Below are 19475 nucleotides of genomic sequence, written 5' to 3'. Positions count from 1 at the left end.
AGTTCAGTAAAATTATAGCTTAATTCTCAACGTAAATTAGATTTCTCACAAAACAATGCTTATGATCTACCCACCCTGTTTAATTTAAAAGGGGTGATTATTATCTCTTTACAGAACAACAACCAAAATTAACACCTCTTTTCCATTGCTGACTATGTTTTAAGGTGTTGTATATCCATCAACACTGTTAATTTTAAACTGATTTACTTGTCCCTCAGAATAATTGGGCAACTGAGAAAACTAGAGTCCTTCACAGAACAGAAAGGAAGGCTTGCAGTATATTGTCTCCATTTAGGAATACTTTAATCTCAATTTTCTGTATGTCTTATCCTCTCTGCAGAAAAAACTAATGAGAGTTCCAGCTAAGAGCTGTTTCTTCCTCTCTCGGCCATTTATCTGAAGCTTTTGACATTGATGCTTGGAAATAAAAACACTGGAAAGCCTGTGCCTTAACTGTGTAACCTACATCTTTAGAGCTCTGGATGAGTGACAAAAACTAAATATCACAGTCTTTATGTTAAAAAGTGATGTATTAGAGGAGGAAGTGGAGCATGGAGGCACTGAAGACAAAAGATGTTTCTGATTTGGGGTGTTACTCACTTTTGGCAATCAAAGCCATGCTACAGGCCTGCCTTTTGTAAGCTCTGAAGATTCACAGGTGGAGCACAAGTCTCTGGAGATGCCCAAGCAGTTTATGGTAGATGACCCAAAACTCAGAGATCAAACCCGTTCCTCTCCCCTAATGTGATTTTCTCAGGCCTTCCAGAATGCTGAGAGATGTGTGATTATGTCTGGATGGAATATTCTTCGTCTTTGCAGCTTGGAAATTAGAGGCTACAAGAAAGTGTCCTGAAGGCAGAGAGAGCATGCTGCAGCAACACCGTCGGCCAAACTCCTGACACAGCACGTTGCAGGAGACAAGTCCCTGACTGAGTATGAGGAATAGCTGGGGATTTACAAGGAAAACACATTTCACTGAAGGGAAAGTGGGACAGCCTTCAGCAGTATGATTGGCAAAAGCATGAAACCCCAAACTGAACAACAGTGGCTTGACAAGTATGTCTTCAGCCTCCATGTATCTCCTGAGACGTAAACTCTTTTAAGATTTCTCTGTCAGAAATCTATGCACAACCGTGTCTCCAGAAGGACCCTTTGTCCACACATACATTACTTTTTTTTCTGCCTACACTGTGAACAAATATGGCCTTTGTGTCAACTATCATCTATTTTCAAAATAGGAAGAAAACTTCCAAATTTTGTACTGCCAGGTTCAATGTGAAGTGTGTGGAAGGGGTTGTGTAACTGTAAAAACAATCTCCTCCCCAATGTCACGTCAAAAAACTGGACAGGACTCTGCCGTCATCTCAATCCTCAGTGAGGGATGTTCATTCATCGGGAAATGATCATCAGCCCGAGCCAGTTCCCAAGGAGTGATCCAGCAGACAACACTCCTGTAGCAATTTCCTAACCTATCCATTCTCCTGTAATTTGATTTCTTTGTTAAATCCTTTAAATTTGGCCACAAAACTGAGGTCATTTTGTCAAACTATGAAAAAGGTTTTGTTGTTATAATTAACTTTTACAGCTAGTGTAAAGCAACTTGACACAAAATCCATTAAAGTAAGATTAATGAGGGATGGCAGCAAAGACTGAAAAAAGGGCTGGGTGAATGACTGGTTTTAACTGATCTGTCAGTGTAGCCCAGCAACATAAAATGCAGTAAGGCATCTGTAAGCGGAAGCAAAACCCCTCAGCACAACCTGAGGTATTCAGTATGATAACATCAGTTATGACAACCTCTTTCAGTAGTCATATGAGTATAATACGTGATTCCAACTTAATTTAGCTTCAGTCAACATAAGGTATTAACAGGATTTGTACCCAACTGAAATAATGTACTAGTTTATTGATGATGTGAAACTTAGTTCTGCTCATTTAAAAAATAAATAATAAAAAAGAGAAAGTATTTGATAGCACAAGCGTGATGAAAACCATGGAGCTGCTTGAGATAGATAGAGAAGTCTTGCAACGTTACCTTTTATGCTGCTCTGTCAGAAAGTTGTTCTCAAACTCTGTTTAATTGGTATGTACTTTTATTCTGTACAAGCAAACCCTCCTATTTTTTTATTCACTGACAGCATTTCAGAAATATTTGATGTAATTACTGTGACTTTTAAGAATGAAAACCTTCTTGGAGTAACATTGTATCAGACTCAAAATTTTAGCATTTTTTAAAAGCAGTGAGGGAGGAATTTGCAGCACACATGCTTGTGATACATAAACAGCAGGGAGAGGAATTAGCAGAAAGTTTAGCAAAAGTATTTAAAAAGTAATAAAAGAATGAAATGCAGTAAAAAATATAGGTCCTGTAATAAATGGGAAAACGTGGAATATTTTTTTAAAGAATGCTTTCTACCAACAGGTCTGGCAAAAAAAATTAAAGCTGAAAGTATGTCAAATTTGGAGCAGAACAGAGTATTAATAATGACAACCCATTTACACAATCTTGTGAAAAAAGCTGATGACTCACTAGTCCATGTAAAATATCTCATAGGAAGGTTTTGCACCTTTCCTTCTCATGGAGCTTTTTCTGCCTTTAGTGGAAGTTCTTCAGAGAAACAGGAGAATAGGAAACAGAGACCGAAGGGGTGGGCAAGTGAAGAGAGCTGTGCCCTGTGACGGTCAGATTTTACAGCATGTCAAAGGTTATCATAGGGCTCAGGAAATATGATTAATCTCACTGACATCAGTGGAACACTTTTTACTATTTATAAGGGTATTGAATTTTTCTCAAATGACAGTCAAAGAATCAATAAACACCAATCCTCAGATATATGGCCATATTCACAGATAATGTATTATCACTGAATGCTTTCAAATATTTCATAAGAGCTGTGGAGTGAATGGGAAAAATATGTAATCCAGTCTTTAAAATAACTTTTCTTCTATTTTTCTGAACGATCAGCTGTAAAAAGCTCTGTCTGTGAAAGGTTATCTGGTTTCTTCTTATACCAACTCATCTAACAAAATTGTCCTACAAATCTTGCTGCACTTACCTGAACAGAAAACTTTACAATCCTACCAACAGGAAATGAAATTTATATATATAAACATATGTTAAAAATACTCCTTTCCATAATCCAGGAATCTAACAAGAACACAGGCCAGCCTATCACTTTAAAAGGTAAATCAGAAAGGGAACTATTTTGTCTTCATTTACTTAGTATGTTGTGGCAACCCTGAGAGCCCAGGAACATCAAATTCTTCTGGATGTTGTACAAGAGATGGTGGTCTCAAAGATTTACAGTTTAACCCTTGCCTTTGAAAGAGGTAATTTTCTCTGATAACACTACAGGATGTCTCACCTTCCTAACATGTGAAACGTTCAGCCTATAGCCACCAGTGATATGGACCTGAGACTAGAGGGAAAAAAGAGCTAAAAAAGGCATATCAGCTGGGAGTTCAGTTTTGGTGGGTTACCCTCAACAGTCTTTTGGATATGGAAATTTTCCGACAACATTGCTACTTTTAAGATTGAGATTCTTAAAAACAGTATTACCATATTTCAATAATATAGTCATTTATCTGTACACCGTCACATTATCTGACATATTCACTGCTTCTGAGTATCAGCTATTAGCTGGTGAATACCTGTATACCTTGACATATCTTAAATGTTACCATAAAGTCTACCATTTCTTTTTTACTGTATGGTGTGTATAAAAGCACCATGTATAAAAGCACCATTTTTCAGAAAATAAAATCTAACACCTATCTATTCAGCAAAGATAGATTGATATAAATCCATGGAATCTAATGGAAGAGCAAGGGATGGGATACTTTTGACACCACTTTGAAACCTAAAAGCTTGGCATTGAAGTCTGAGATAAGTAATATAGGGTGCTCCAAAGATCAAGGGGAAAAAGAAGTACCACTTTGGCAATGCAGCAAAATGGGAAGTTCAGGGCCTATTGCCCTGTCAGAACTTAAAGACATCAAATGAGGAACCATTTGTCAAGCTTTTTTTTTTTTTTGATCTGTCCATCATATCTGATAACTGCGATTTTGTGAATAAGGTATTTGGGGCTTCTTTGTTTATTTTCTCTGTTATTTAGTCAAACATGCTGCCTTTACAAGTGCAAAATAAGTATCCATTTGTCTCTCCCATTTGTCCTTCTCTCTTCCTGTTCTCTTTTCCTTACACCACGGTCATGAATAAGGCTCTAAAGGCTAAATGGTGCTGGTGGTGACATCTGTTTCACCCTTTTGTTTTGCAGGTGTTGCCTGGTGGAACCTGGGGAAGAACCCAGTGAAGTGACTCAAGTGGGACTGGAACAGTATCTATCACGGAAACATGGGTTTGCAGAACTAAATGAAGAAAAATTACTAAAAGATTCTGTGTTAATTAAAATCCTGAAAAGGATGAAAACTGATCTGGTGGGAAATCACATGCCATATTAAATACACAGTTTTGTAACTAAGTGTTATCTCTCCTCCTCTGTTTAAAGGTTACAGAGATATTAAGATGTCCTACAGTTACTGCACAAAAGGTCTGATTTGATATCTCATAGTATTTCAGAAATAATGAAACTATACAATCTGCAAGGAAATAACAAATCTGAATTTAACTACAACAGATGTCCTATCTGCATTTCTTGATCTTACATCCTCTTTGTGTCTACCTAATCGCAAAGTGTTGCATTAGGCCCAGTCCTGCTCTAGTAAAGTCAACAGCCACAACTCTGCTAAATACAGAAGTTGGAATATATCCTTGAGAATGGAGCTTAATCTTAGCTTTGCAATTCTTTGACTTTTGAATTGTGCTCTTGAACTACCTGAATGTGTTATCAGTGTTTTAAATACATTGATGTTTCCACTTTGTTGTAAAAATAGGCTTTTAATACAAGACAGTATTTAGCAATCTAGTACCAGCCATCAGTTTGATATCAGCCGTGACATTATTTAATTTTCAGAATCACAGAGGTTAAAGCTCACTGAACTATAAACAGTTGGAAACATGGAGTGTAATCCCAAGGCACAGCTCTGCACAAGCTGTAATTTAAATCATATTGCATGCTAAGCTGAAAAGGCAGTGCAGGTCCCAAAGGGCATGAATAAATCTGCAGTCACTGATTTGCCACACACATTTGTGTTGGGATTCTGTAACTGTGCAAATGTGATGTCTTCCTTTAGTGCAGAGGACCTGTCATCTACTGAGATTTGTAATTAAATAACCCAAAGAACAAAAGCAATTACTTAGGCTTACAAGCATTCAGACTGGAATTTACATGATTTCATGAACAAAGAGAAGGGGAAGTTATGGAGACAGAGAGAAAGGGAGGCTTTGAGTCTGCAACTTAATTCAGCTGTGTCTAGTGCTAACTGAGATTTTAATGTATAGAGCAGGTATTCACATACCTGGCTTACTTTGAACTAATAATTCCGTCATCGCAAGCTCCACTCTGGAGTGGATGTTTCTCCACCTAAGGAGCCGATTATGTTTCCAGCTGGCTACGTGCCACATCAGGTGCCGGTTTTGAGCAATCAGTTGTGTTAATTGCAAGCAACACTGAGTGCCTTTTGGGACAAGCAATTCACGGTTCAGGAATGTTAGTGTAAAGGGGGTTAGGTTCAGCCCCATTACCAAGAACAAATCACAGAGTTTGCATAGGTTGCAAACTAACAGTTGTAATTGTATGGAATGAGGGAAAGAGGTAGGAACAGACTAAGGGGCTGTATCCTCACATCATTAACTCTGCCGGGTGTGCTGGGCATCTGTTAATTGAGGGGGTGATGGCTATGTAGTGGTGGAGCCCTTCATATTTTCAGCTCAACAGCTCTGTCCTCCCATTCCCCTGGTTCTTTCAGGTATTCTGAAAAAGGCCAACAGGGCCAAGACATTGGATAAAGAGAAGACTACATCAGCTGCCCATGAACATGGTCTCTTCCACAATTGTTGGCATTTTCCTTCTTTCTACTTGTCATACTGGGAAAATAATAATAATAAAAAATGCATAGGGGTTGTTTGATGTAAAGAAAATATTGTAAGGACATAAATAACAGTGAATGACATAAATGGATGTTGAAGGGCAACATCCTTTTTATTTATATAAAAACCAGCCACTGATGAAATAAAGCATATTGATGAAATGAGCTGAGCACTGCAGTGAGTAGAAATCAGTAGATCTTTCTTGGCTGCATTGGGGATATTCTCATTTATTATCAGCTAAAGATCTGGCCTGTGGTATTGTTTATTATCTAACTTTTGTCTCAGTACCTGAATAACAAGTTTTAGCTAGCCTATCTATTTGCAAGGGTTGATTTCTAATACGTTTGCCTGTGAGTCGCGGTACCAGCACTATTTAAAAGAAACCTGCCCAAATGTTGGAAGTGATGAATGGGAAGCTTGGATTGCATCATTAGAGATAAAGGGAGTTAGTGTGTGGTGGGGAGGGGGAGGAACTGATACAAACCTCAAAGTCTGCAGGTGCTTAGAAACAGCATAGAGGCTCAGGAAGTGTCTCTAACACCCTTTAGAGGCTCAGTCCCTGGTGTCCCACATGACTGTACAAAGAAAACTTCTTAAAACAAAGCCATCTTATTTCTCCCTTTAACACAGACTAAAACATTGCCAAACACTTTTGCGTCTGAAGCTGTGAATTTCATTAAATTCAATGCAACTCGTTCAGCACTCTCCATTTTTGTGCTGCTGAAACCTCTAATTCTCCCCCCACCGCCCCACGGCCAGCATGCTCTAGTCACATCACACTTAACCTTTGCCTTGGCTTCTCAAAAAAGAATTTGTTTCACTCTATTCACAGCTTCAACAGTTTGGCAAACTGCACTTGAGTGCTGCGCTGAGCCTTTATATTGAACACACTAATCTGATTGTTTTTCCACTCTACAAACTTTGGGTCAACAATCAAGCTGCTGCCAGAAACTAATTAATTTGCAAACAGGCCCCATTTTCACAGGGGGAGAGCTTTTGAAACCTATGTCAGCAGAGCTGGTCACACCATGGTGACATGCATTGTCATGGCATCCACTTTTCTGGCCAATTCTCCTCACTAATTTTTCACCACACACATGAACTCAAATTACCCAGTCAACAGTAAATCTCTATTGAATGCCCACCAAACTCTGAACGTGGTGGCCTGAGAAGAGGAAATTGGTATTGACAGGGTCAACACTCATTAAATTGATGGCTAGAGCAGAAGAGAAAAAAACCTCAACACAAGAACTTAAAAAAAGGATTCGGATGTATGTCATATCCCAATGAAGGGGGCTGTAACAGACTCATTCCGGCTTTGTTTAAATCAATTAGCATTCTGCTGTGTGATTCCCTACAAGCAGATTACTGCTTAACTTTTCTTGAAAAACTGGTTAGTTACTTTTGTGAACAGGAAAGGAGGCATAATTTGGTAGCTAAAAGTCACTGTTTTCCAAGCATCAGAGCTGTGATGAGTCCTCATAGAGACCTCAGAGATCATGGGAAACCTACTTGAAATTGCAAGGCCTATAACACTTAGGCTTTGTCTTTGGCATCCTGCCACCTAATCTGAACTTTCCTTTTCCTTAAGCTGATTTGGATCTTTGTAAAAATAAGAATTACAAAGAAATCCATGTTGTATAATTTAAAATGAGGCCTATACCAAAAGTAAAGCAACGTGCAGTCTTAGAACCTGAACACTACACCTGTCCTGGACAAATTACCTTTTTTCCCTATCGAAATTCAACTCCAGGGCAAGAGGAGAGGCTTCCTATGAACTGATGCATGTGGGTAATGTGTTTGTATTTATACATATATGTATAGATAGATATGGTCCTTTTAATCATATATTAACTGAAAGTAGTACACAAAGCTTTCTAGTAGAGATTATCGCCACAGCTACCACTGCTTGAGTTATATACTGAGTTTGTCACCTTCTTATGCAAACAGACCATCACTTTACAAAGCTGCCCATTGCCAACTCTACAAGTTATCCATTGAAATAAATACATAGAAATACAATCCTTAGTTTAAACAAAAAAAAAAAGCTTTCTAGAGAACATAGAATATCACTGGGACTACTAGTAATCAGACAATTGCTGGTGTTTACTATTAAGTGTGAGAAGGGTACAGAGCTGGAGACATCCAGGATCCAAAATGTGACTCCTGGAGTGTACTCACGCAGCTGGGTTTTTACACAGCTCCTACTGCCGGAGGTGGCAAATGAGACTCAGATTTGTCTATCTAAAGCTATGTCTATAAAAAGCAACTCACCTGGGTCATCAAATTTGATTCTGAACCCCCAAGCGAGATCATCCGATTTGCCCTGTACAGCCAGGTGCACTGATTTATCCACATCTAGCATCTAGCTAGAGCTTGTTCTGGCTCATTTGTCCACTTTCCTCCCCAGAAAAATCAGAGCATAGGTGATGGGAAGGGCTACACTCTCGGGCCTCTCCCGATATGAAGCTCACCAGGATTTACTGGGTTGTTGAGCTGATACCATATTCTCCACTGACATAAAACCCTGTAAAATTTAGCAATTCTAAGGCACATCAGCAATAATAACTCGATTCAGGGTACATGACTGAGTGTAGATCCCCAGGCTGGCAATCACTTCCAAGTCTCTGTTTAAAGAGAGACTATGCACTGATCTGTTTGGGACTGGGGTCATATCCCACAGTGCTTGTTTGGAGAGCTATGAGCATCTTTCCTAACACTGTACCACATGCAGCAGAAAAACTTCTCTGGTCTCCAGTGGAAACAGCACACAAAGCACTCTGAGCTCCCCCCATTATTTTAGATCTTATATGTTCTATAAAGAGAGTCACAGTATGAATTGCAGCAAAGCATGGCTTCTAATCTACACTCTCAGCTATTATTTTTTGGTGTGGATAGTAAGGCTGACCAAGCTAAAACCCATAAATGAGGCCACGGTTAACCATATAATATACACATATCCTAAGTCAGGTGTTCCTGGACTAATTTGTATCCTAACTTCCCCAAGCATATTGTGGCTATAGCTCAGACCAATATGTTTACTGATGCAAGTCTTTTTGCCCCAGGTCATATTCTCTGGAGCGTCAGGAAGTTCTCAAAATGTGCAGTCAAACCAGGGGAATGTCCTCTTCTGCTTCATCTTTCCTACCTGCTTTTTCTACTCCAGCCCAAAACTTACCCTTTGGCTACTTTTACCAATTCTTCATACCTAAATGCAACAAAATCTCATCCACAGCACTGAAATTTAATGGAGAAAATGACCTAATCCTAGACTGGGAGGGGGGTGGGGGGTGGCAGAGAGAGAGGCAGAGAGACAGAGAGAGAGAAGATCTGTTTCCTAGAAGGATTTAAAATAATTTCATTCAAGCTACTTGATGGGTGATTATCATTTTTCTAGTTGTCTTTACCCACCATCTTCATGATCTTCCTCATATCCAGAGGAACCGTGAAACACATTCTCTAATTGCTACTTGGTCTTTGATTTCTGAATCACATGCTTCTCTTACTTTGTATAAAGATACAGGGAGCAGTTATCAGACAGGATGAGTCAACTGGTTCAAATACACGAGTATCTTCTGATCAAGTATTCAGCTGGGCTTATGGCTTCCTGAATCGTAACCATTTCAGGTCAGTGACAGTATAAATGTCAAGTAACACCATTAAGAAAGAAGCGATTATTTGTGATTTCAGAAATTCTACATTTCTTTCAAGAGAAAAAGAACGGGTTGTAATAAAAATGTATAGAGAAAAGACTTGTTAGATTGCAATGAGAAAAACAATTTAAAATTCATATTCAATCTCTCAAATTTGGATCTACAGACTTGAGGGAGAAAAAAAAAACCCTGTAAATTGAGTTTGTATGCCATTCTGTTCACATTATTATGCCACCGTCACCATAGTTTCTGAGTACTTCCTAGCACTCTGTTAGGTGACATTAGCATTTGTCACACATGGAATTTATCACGGTGAAATTATTTATTACTATTCTTAGCAATGAAGATAATGGGAATGGGGGTGGGAGGGTGTATTGAGTGAGAAATGAGACTTGCATATATGGACATGTTTTGTTCCTGCAAGGGTCGGAGTTGTTCATCCCTGTATAAGCAGTGGTGGGAAAATGCGGGACTTGGTCCACACTACAGCCTGCATGGTAGGAGATATCAGCTGACTAATTTGGTTCACATATAGAAATGCATATTTTAAATGCAAGAGATCCTTGCGGGGAAAAAAAAAAGAAACAAAAGGACAACAACAACAACAAAAACCTCACACAAAAAAATCCCCTCACTGTTTTCACTGGTAAGGTTGTTTAAATATGCCCTTGTAAACTTATGGGAATGCAGACCTGGGAGAGACTTCTCAGTCCACTGACTGCAGTCCCTTGCCATGTCAGGCAAGTGTGCTATATGAGAACATACAAAATGCTATCTAAGTTCCTCTTAAAACCAGCTAGGCTGCCTCACTCACTGTTTCTGTTGGGCAGCTTTTTCTAATTTCATTCCTCCCATGGTTTAAGACTTCGAATTTGAAGACTAAATATATTAATATGCAGTTCATACCCCGGCTTTTTAAAATGTCCTTTATTTAAATAACTCTTTTCTTGCTGGAGATTTATTGTATTTGTAGCATCCATCACCTCCTTTCTCTAAGAATATCTCAGATGTACTTTATGAAATAACCCCCAGGTACCAGGATGGTTGGGTCCTGTCTATGCTGGCAGGTCAGACATTTTCCACATCTGCTTACCTTTGGTGGCATGTATGTTAGTGCCTTCTGTATATCTGGATTGAGAATGTGTAGGAGGTGAGCTGGAAAGTGGAAAACTAAGAAGGCATTTAGGGACAAGGGAGTGGCACAGAAGAGAGGGATGGCAGTGGGTATATGTAGGGGGGAAAAGGGTTTGGTGTGGGTGACCAAAGACAAATTACAGATTCAAGGATGCAGCAAATGAACACATCCAAGTCTCAGCAACAGTAGTTGCAAGAGAACAAATATTCATTTCTAAACATCTTGACACATTTAATACATTTTTATTAGAGAGGTAAAAAACCTATAAACTAGCTGCAATCTTGTCTTTCTCTTGCTATACATTCCTCTACCGTGCAATATATATATATTCAAAATTATATCTGTATGTTGCCAGTGCTGGGACATCCTACAAACTGCCATATGCGGAAACAACACAAAGTGATGGCTAAAGGCCTGTATGAATGCCAGGAGAGTATCAAGGCCATGTTTCCTGCCTTGGAGCCTGTGAAATTTAAGAGGGCATTTTCTTTTTTATTGAACAGTCGCTCAGTTTCTATAATTCTCAGCTGTTTATGTAACCGTAAAGTAAAGATTACCAAGGACAATAACCCCAGGGGACTAAGCACAGCTACTACCCCACTTTAAAAATTAAGCCATGGAAAGTATGCTAAAATAATATCATAGAGCTGGTTTAAACCCATAAAAAGCAAGGAAATCCCAAGCCAAGGCTGGAAATCCAAACTGACAGTCTCTTTTAACCCCAGGTCTAGTAAAGAGGGTGAGTGAGGCCAGTATTTCCTCACTTTTCTGGGGTGCAAACCAGATTCATAATACTACCTTAATGCAGCTTTTGTGATTTAATCTCCTTTCAAATCTTCTGCAGCCCTACTCTGTTTTGCTTTTAAAATAAATGTTTATGGTTATTCATTTTACAAAATGTTAACAATTTAAGGCCAGATCCCCTGTGCTCAAGTCAGGGAAGATGAGAGCGGGTCCAAGCTTTCATTCCACTCCCCTAATCTTCAGCTTGAAAACTGCCTTCAGTGCATTGCTTTTGCATTGCTTTGCATTTGCTTTGGTACACTGCACTGCCTTTTCTGCCTTCTTGCCTCCAGCCATGCCCTCAGCCCTTGCATGAAGGCAGCCGCAGATGGTGTACAGCAAACGCTGCGTGTAGTTCACCAGGGAACTACCTGGTACCAGGGGAAGCTGCTCCGACCTGCTCGGGCCTCCTACTCATCTTTTTTTATTACTGAAGCAGTTCATAGAAGCAGGACCTGATCTACGCTTTCTTGAAATAACACTAGCTTCTGATGGCTCTGAACTATAAGAGGCAATGGCACATTTAAAGGGAAACATGGTTTTTGCCTATAGGCAAGACTCTGCAAGATATATGTGTAACATCAAAGCCATTGCTCCTTATAGGAAAGCTGGACAGGAGATGTTTTTTCATTTTCAATATTTTTTTTCTGAGAGTTCAAAACTATTCTTGACTCTCATGGGGACCAACTAAGCCTGTCAAAGCTTTTTGAGCAAAGAAACTCCATGCACTTACCAGAGGAGCCAATAATGTCCAGGGTGAGCATGCACATGGCTTATAACAAAGTACATGATTCAGTCTGGGGCACTCAGCTGTGGCTTTTTGTATCCAAGATGACTTCCTTGAGCACCAACATATTTTACTGTGTTTTTGCAAATGCCTCCGTGTCACTTCAGCCAACTCTGTATCAATAATTAAATATATACTGCTACAGTGACTGATGTATGGTTCCCTACCTTCTAGATTAACGCCCTGACTACACAGCTATGGAATCAGTCTCCCTTGCTTTATTTGGCTTGGTGACTGTTTAATTATTTATACAACCAAAAATGTCTTTAGAAGCCTGTGAGTATTTAATATCCTTAAAAGACTTAAAAAGTCTTTAAGAGCTGCTGGTCAGCACCTTCCCTTGGGCCGGGCACAGTTCAAAGCTCTCTTCCCAGCAGCGTTTAACTTCTTACAAAAGGTGGAGCATCTCCAAAAAGTGACTGTGTGATCTCTGTAGGAACTCTGTGTTCATACTTAAATCTAAAAAACTTAATCACTCTGTGCAATGTTGTCCTACTTTACACCAGTTAGGGTGATATTTAAATTCTATGAAAAGTCTGCAAACACTTAATGTCTTCTCCTCTCCATTTCTGGTACCAAACAGCTGTGTTTTCTGCATCCTGTCAGCTCTGACCTTAGCCTTAGTATGGGAAAAGCAGTTTCAAGTTCCTGCTCTGAACGAAGTAAACATTACCAAGGACTTATAACTGGATGTCTCACCATCTAGCTATTAAACTACAAGGGGATGAGGATTTCTCTTTGTGAGTTTGATCAGAACTACTGTTCTTATCCAGCTTTCAGTATACGTCCATTGGAATAGTGTTTTTTCGCCTGAGGCTAAGCGCACTGTAGAAAGCAACTAGAAAAGCAAACCTACCACTACATAGCAATCTATGTCTTCACTAAAAAATGTATAAAGCTCTGCAAACTTAAGGTTCAAAACTAGTTTATACAGATCTTAAGAATGTAGAGTACCTCATCCTTCAATAAGAGCTTATTTCATTAAAAGTATAACCATTTTAAATACGTGCAAACACAAAAGAAAAAAGAAATAATCAAATGACTGGCATGGCTGCAGAGTTTCAAACCCAAACAATTATAATTTTTGGATTTCCCTGTTAGATGCTGAAATTAGGAGTACTGTATGGAAAGGCTGCCAGGACCTTATCACTGGGAAATTAACAGTAAAGTCTTAGAGCCTTTAATAGGGACATTGTAGTGCAGATTTTAAGCCAACCTTTCCATATTAGGAATGTAAACTTATTAAGTTGCAATGGAGAGATAGATTTCAAAAATGTATTTAAGGATCATTCTCTACTAAATTATAGACAGTTATGAGAATCATTTCTAAAGGCCTCAGTTTGATTCTTAACTTTTTTTAAATTAGCTTGAAACTTTCCATACAGGAATATAGGGTAAGAACTACACTTAGAGTTGAAAATCATCTTCATCCTGTGCTACAATAAATGCTGCCTTTCTACTTTTATGCTCATTTTGGATGATACTTTAATTCTAGAGAGCTTGAGGTTCATCAGCTCTTTATGTGCAACTGTCTTCTCCTCCCCGTCTTGAGCACAAAGCAGTTGTGGTTTCTGCACCCTGTCAGATGTAACCTTAGTGCTAATTTGGGAAAAACAGTTCTCACATTTAGTGCTGAAAGACTGATAACTGAATCCACAAAGGAATGACACATTTTCAGCGATGAAGTACAGGGGCTGTGGACAATGGCTGTGCTTTCCCACTGCATAAATCCTTCTGACTCAGCTGTCATTGTGCAAATCTACTGCATAAAAGCAGATTTTGCTTGCATGATTGGACTTTATGTCATGATGACTATCATAACAAAAGTGGTTATTGTGTTATCTTTAACTTATTATTACTCTACCAGGTACCAAGATAGATGGATATGTCTGTAACCCTTGTACTTTACTGTCTCTTGAAGTCCAGAAATCTTGTCTATTATTATAATAAAATAAACCAATGAACAATATTTCTGGGTTACTGGGCAAGCACAGACTGTAGAACTGAAATGTGATAGACCTGAATCTGTCCTCACAGTAGTCCGCATGAATTATGACAAAACTAAATTTAACAGGATGAAAATCATATTCATATAACTTGTCATATTAAAATACAGATTCATACAACTCATCAAATACACATTTATCTGATACATATATCCAGTGCATGTATCATATATAGAGTTGTTTATCCAACCTGCAATAGCACTTTGTGGTTTTAATTATGAGTTAGGGATTGGTTTTGTTATGGATTGTGTATACAGCTAATATGATAACCAGTATGATACTAGAAGTTTCTGACTGTAGCTAATAAGAAACTATAGTCTGCTCTTACACATTAAGAATTTGCGTGAACAGTTTGCACTAAATTGCAAAACCACATAAGAAAACCTGGACCTCAGCACAGACATAAATAATGTGGCTAGGGGTGAAAAATATGTAAGAACAAAATACTTTGTGAATTCAAAAACAGGAGTGCAGATGCAAGCAGTATGTACAGCAAAAGTGGCTAGTCAACTCTTCAAAAATTAAAATATAAATTAACTCAGAGTAACTACAGTTAGCATTACTGGCTCACTTAAATCAAATGTCAGCTTTTTCAAATGATGCATTCTTATTTCCAAAATGCTCATATCGTTGTACAGCTAAAGCCAAGTGTAATTCCATTTAAGTTATTGGAATTTTGACTTTAGGAGAACTTGGATAGAGTACTCATGCATTTTAAAGTATTTTGATACATGAAGCCAAGACCAGATTTTCTCTGAAACTATCCCTCTCTCCCCATACACGCAACCAACCAACTACAGGTCTGATTAGTAATATCCATACAATAATGTAAGCTATTGTGCCTTGTTAAACTATTGAGTATTTTGAAACCCAATGGTTTGGAATACCCAGGACCCTTTTCACTTTTTCCAAACTATTGACAACTCTGGCCTGCTCAGGAAGCTCTGCTGATTCACTTTCTGCTGGACTTTGGTAGCCAGTGTCAGATTCCCTTCAATCCAGCCAAAAATTAAAGCCTGTACAAGGCACAGTCCTGCCCAAGGCTCTGTAGCTACTTTGTGTTGACGTGTGGCTGATGCCTCTACAAGCCTTGAGCTTCTGTCCAAATTGCACCCTACAGCAATCTGCTCCTGTGGCATGACTGCGTTAGCCGTAGTGTCTGTATATGTTTTAAATTTAATCACACTCTACAAATCTCAATGTAATTAAAACAAAAATGCTTCTTTATAAATCACTTTTGATTAGTTTAACTGGTTTAAGACAAAATTCTGCTCCAAATAAAAGAGGGGTGTATATGTCACAGATGTTGCTGGAACGAAGCTGTGTGCTAGTCTTTAATGGCTAGATGAATGTAACTGGATAAATGTACACTTTACATACCATTTAGCCACCGGGAGTCATGCTGCTCCGTTCTGATTGGATGATGATGCCCCAGAGTTCGGAAAATGGCAAAGTCCCTGCCCATGAAGTCTGCCGCTGTGCCAGAGTACAGTTCTCCATCTGTGGGAGGACGTAATTGTAAGCAACATTTCTCAATTTTCCAGTCATGGTAAGTCAGAGAAAGCTGTCAGTCCTATGTTTATATTACACTAATAGGGATAATGAGAAAATTACAAAGCAATAAGCCATATGCAATGTATTGTCATTGAAAATATATAATTAGACCCACTTTCTCACTGCAGAGCTTAACTGTAACCTCTCTCAAATGAGCTGTATCTCCCGACTGCTAGTGCAGACACTTTTCAAAAATATGTTTGGATTCTTAGGCTGGAACAGTGACAGCTTGTACACCTATCCCTGGCAGGCAGTAGTATGCAGCCCCCCAAAAACCTACCTAACTATCAAGTTACCCTGTTTTGAACAGGAGTTTGGACTGGAGACTCCAGAGGTTCCTCCCAACCTATTGGGTTTTTGTGACTCTGTGTTGGGAATTCGAGAATCCAGCTCATTCACTCTCGGTTCAGAAAGTAATCAAGTCCCTTGAATTTTTCATATAGAAACCATCTTTTGGTTGATCTTCGGTTTTGTTTTGCTTCCCCCCCCCCCCCCCTTTTTTTTTCTGAGCAAGCAAATCCTCTGAAAACAGTATCTTCCACAGGAAAGACAGAACATGCTTTTCTCCTCCTGCCACCTTTGTAACTGTGATACTGGCAAAGGGCAACAGCTAAGGGAGAGAATAAATGACATCATTCCTTGCTACCTTGACCCCATGCATATCACAGTGAACAAGTGAATCAAAAATTGACCTGTGATACTTCAGCCCATAAATGGCACATACATAGCCTAGCTGGAGAAGAAACTCATAATATTAGAGTCCCATAATATTAGTGTGCCTCTCCTCAGCCAGCTAGAAGTATCATGGAGGAGAGAGAGAAAGACACAGTCTAAATTCAATGGACCAGGTCAAATTGAATACCTACCAACTGGTAAAGAGAACAATAATAAAAAATACATAGCAATCGGACCCACAGAAAACAACCGGGGATCAAAACGTATGTTTCTGGCATTAATGTAGAGCTTGTCCATGAAATTACTCTAAATTCCAATTGCTAAAAATGCATTTTTTAGAACTGTGCCCTTTTACACCCTTATGTGAAATGAAATACCCTACCCTATACTTTTAACATGGAATTAAAAAGTATTATTCCTTCCAACTGCTATTTTGAAGCTACCCATCTTATATGGGTCTTCTGTGAAAAATACAAGTTTGAGGATAAAATAACTCTTTCTTTAAGCTAAGGTAATAAATTTTTCATGGTCATGATGAACTCTACCATATCCTCATTTTAAAACACCCTTTAGGAACAAGTTCATCATTTTCATGGCAATTTTAGATATTTCCATGGTGGGACAACCATGTCCAAGCATGCCTACTGGATATCCCTGGTATCTTTTCCCCAGAACACTGACACCATGAAATTATCAACTGAACCTACAGTGGCTCTGTACCATATGGTAGTCATGAAAGTCAGGAAGGGTGAAAACATGATAGCAGAAAGGCGTGGAATTGAATGAATTCACAGCAGAGATTAGAAGCAAATAGACCAGTCGTGCCCAGCAGGAGGTGTAATCAGAAGTGAAACAGAACAGCATATCATTAATTAACAATTTATCATTCCTCTATGTCATTTTCAACTTTTTTTAAAGGGGAGACAATCACTTAATTATAGTGATTATTATGTATAGGGTATGCAGCTGAGATTTTAAAGAACATAAAACCTTTTTGCTTGTGAAAAGAGCTTTGATGCTGTGCTTAACCTTTGTTTAACCTTATCTTCATTTTCTTGTCTTTCAGTCCCTAGTGAGTTCTGATAAATCAATATAAATCAAAGGGGGAAAGAAAAAACCAACAAGCCCTATTTTGCTTCCTAGTTATCAACAGATCTAAAGGTCAATCAAGAAAGAAAAAAATCTATATTTAATACTACATTATTAAAATTAAAACAAATATAGCTCAAAAACTCATTAAAATTATATATTTGCAATATTTAGAATTGTCAGGGGTTTTGGCACCTCAGCTTCCAACTCAATATATAAACATTACCTAAAGTGATATATCTTCCAGGTTTGACTAAATTCCACCCAAGACTATTTCATGCTACTAGGCTCTTATGCCTGGTACTTTTTTGTCAGTGGTGACAGAGTAAAAGTTTTTCCAATAATGGACTTCAGCATGTTCCAAAGGAGAAAGAGTCTGTAGGAAACTAGCTGACCTTTCTTTGCTTTCTACTACAGCCCCTCCAAGCTTCAGTGTACCTAGACCAGTGCCTGCAGTTTGAACTGATTTGCTGTAGTCATGCAAATTTTGGCTTCTCACAGATAGAAATACCAAGTAATACCATTTATTTTTGTAAGGCTTTAGATGATAATTTTTGCTAAATTCAGAGTGAGCCTCAAGCCGTGTCCCAGATGTGTACATCCTTTGAGTTAGTACTATTGAAAAGTTATATGAGGATTTTGCCTCCTGTCTAGATAGAAGTACATTCATCTTTGTTTCTCTATGCAAACCTTCTTTTGCACTGAAATTTACTCATTGCCGGTCTACAAAATGATTCTTTTATGTCATGGATAGTCTTCACTGTGCTATTTCCATTGTCAGCAGTTTTAAAAGCAATTTTCATTAACTAAGAAGAAAGTGGAAATGAACAGTTTGAAAACTGACAAACATTTCTCAAGGGGAAAGAAGGAAGGAAAAAAAAAAAAGTTGTCACTTTGTATTTCCAGCCCAGAAGCATAAAACAATGACTGTCCAGAACAAGCTGATGGCCCTTAGTTTTTTGCATAGGGAAAAGCTCTATGTTTTGGACATAAACCACTTTATTCTAAAGGAATATCAGGCTGACATATGAATACAAACAGAAATACATATATTGACTTTACTAAATAAAGAGGCAACAATTAAAGCCCATAGTAATGCTTTTTTTGGGGGGAGGAACCATTTTCCCACATACTGTATGTAAGCAGCATGAAACTGTGAACATGTGCCCAAGTTCATTAGATACAAAGATGTTAAAAACTAAGCAGTGTACATTTATTTGCTGAATTGTTTCTATTCAGCTTTTAAAGAAGACTACATTCTTAAAAAAAAAAAAAATTTGGAGAGTACAGAATTGTAAGCTTCCTTTTTGAAAGAAATAAGAAAGTTGAATGGATAGGGAATATAGGCAAAAACAACCCTTGAATGTCCTGATTGCTCTCACTGGTAAAAGGGTTCCCAAATGAAATCTACTACACTTGGTTAGTAGGTTTATTCACTAAAGTTTAGATTTTCAGATGTACATGGTGCAGATTAACTTCATTCCTTTTAAAGTCAACAACTAAAGCTTCCCAGAAAGTAGAATAAACTCTAAAATCCTGAAGCTCATATGTACTTAGTAGCTGATTTCTAATAACTAGGATAGTAAAGTTCTTCCTTGGTGGGAAGCCACTGTATTTCAGATCACATTGATCCATATTTGGGAGCATTAAGGCACCTAAACTGATTTGAAAAATAATAATAATTAAAAAGAATTGTAACTTTTTTTTTTTTTAAATCAGTGATACACAGGAACATAAATAGCTTTGAGGATTTGGGATCACCAGAGCTTTTGAAAATCCCAAAGGGTCATTTCCTAAAGAGCAA

The 19475-nt window shown here is 38.3% G+C and overlaps 1 protein-coding gene across 3 annotated transcripts in view; it reads right to left on the bottom strand.

Moving 5' to 3' along the window:
- The window catches only part of SEMA3A (semaphorin 3A), a 176068-nt gene that overhangs the window by 46425 nt on the left and 110168 nt on the right, over window positions 1-19475 (bottom strand). For all 3 annotated transcript variants that reach the window (XM_072858416.1, XM_072858432.1, XM_072858423.1), the window contains one exon: window positions 15734-15853. In XM_072858416.1, coding sequence (XP_072714517.1) covers window positions 15734-15853 — 120 coding nt within the window. The remainder of the gene's footprint in view (window positions 1-15733; window positions 15854-19475) is intronic.

The sequence above is a fragment of the Ciconia boyciana genome, chromosome 1 (assembly GCF_034638445.1).
Source record: "Ciconia boyciana chromosome 1, ASM3463844v1, whole genome shotgun sequence".
In the NCBI taxonomy this organism is placed as follows: Eukaryota; Metazoa; Chordata; class Aves; order Ciconiiformes; family Ciconiidae; genus Ciconia; species Ciconia boyciana.
Note: the sequence above shows the minus strand (reverse complement) of the source record. Positions and strands in the feature narration are given on the sequence as shown.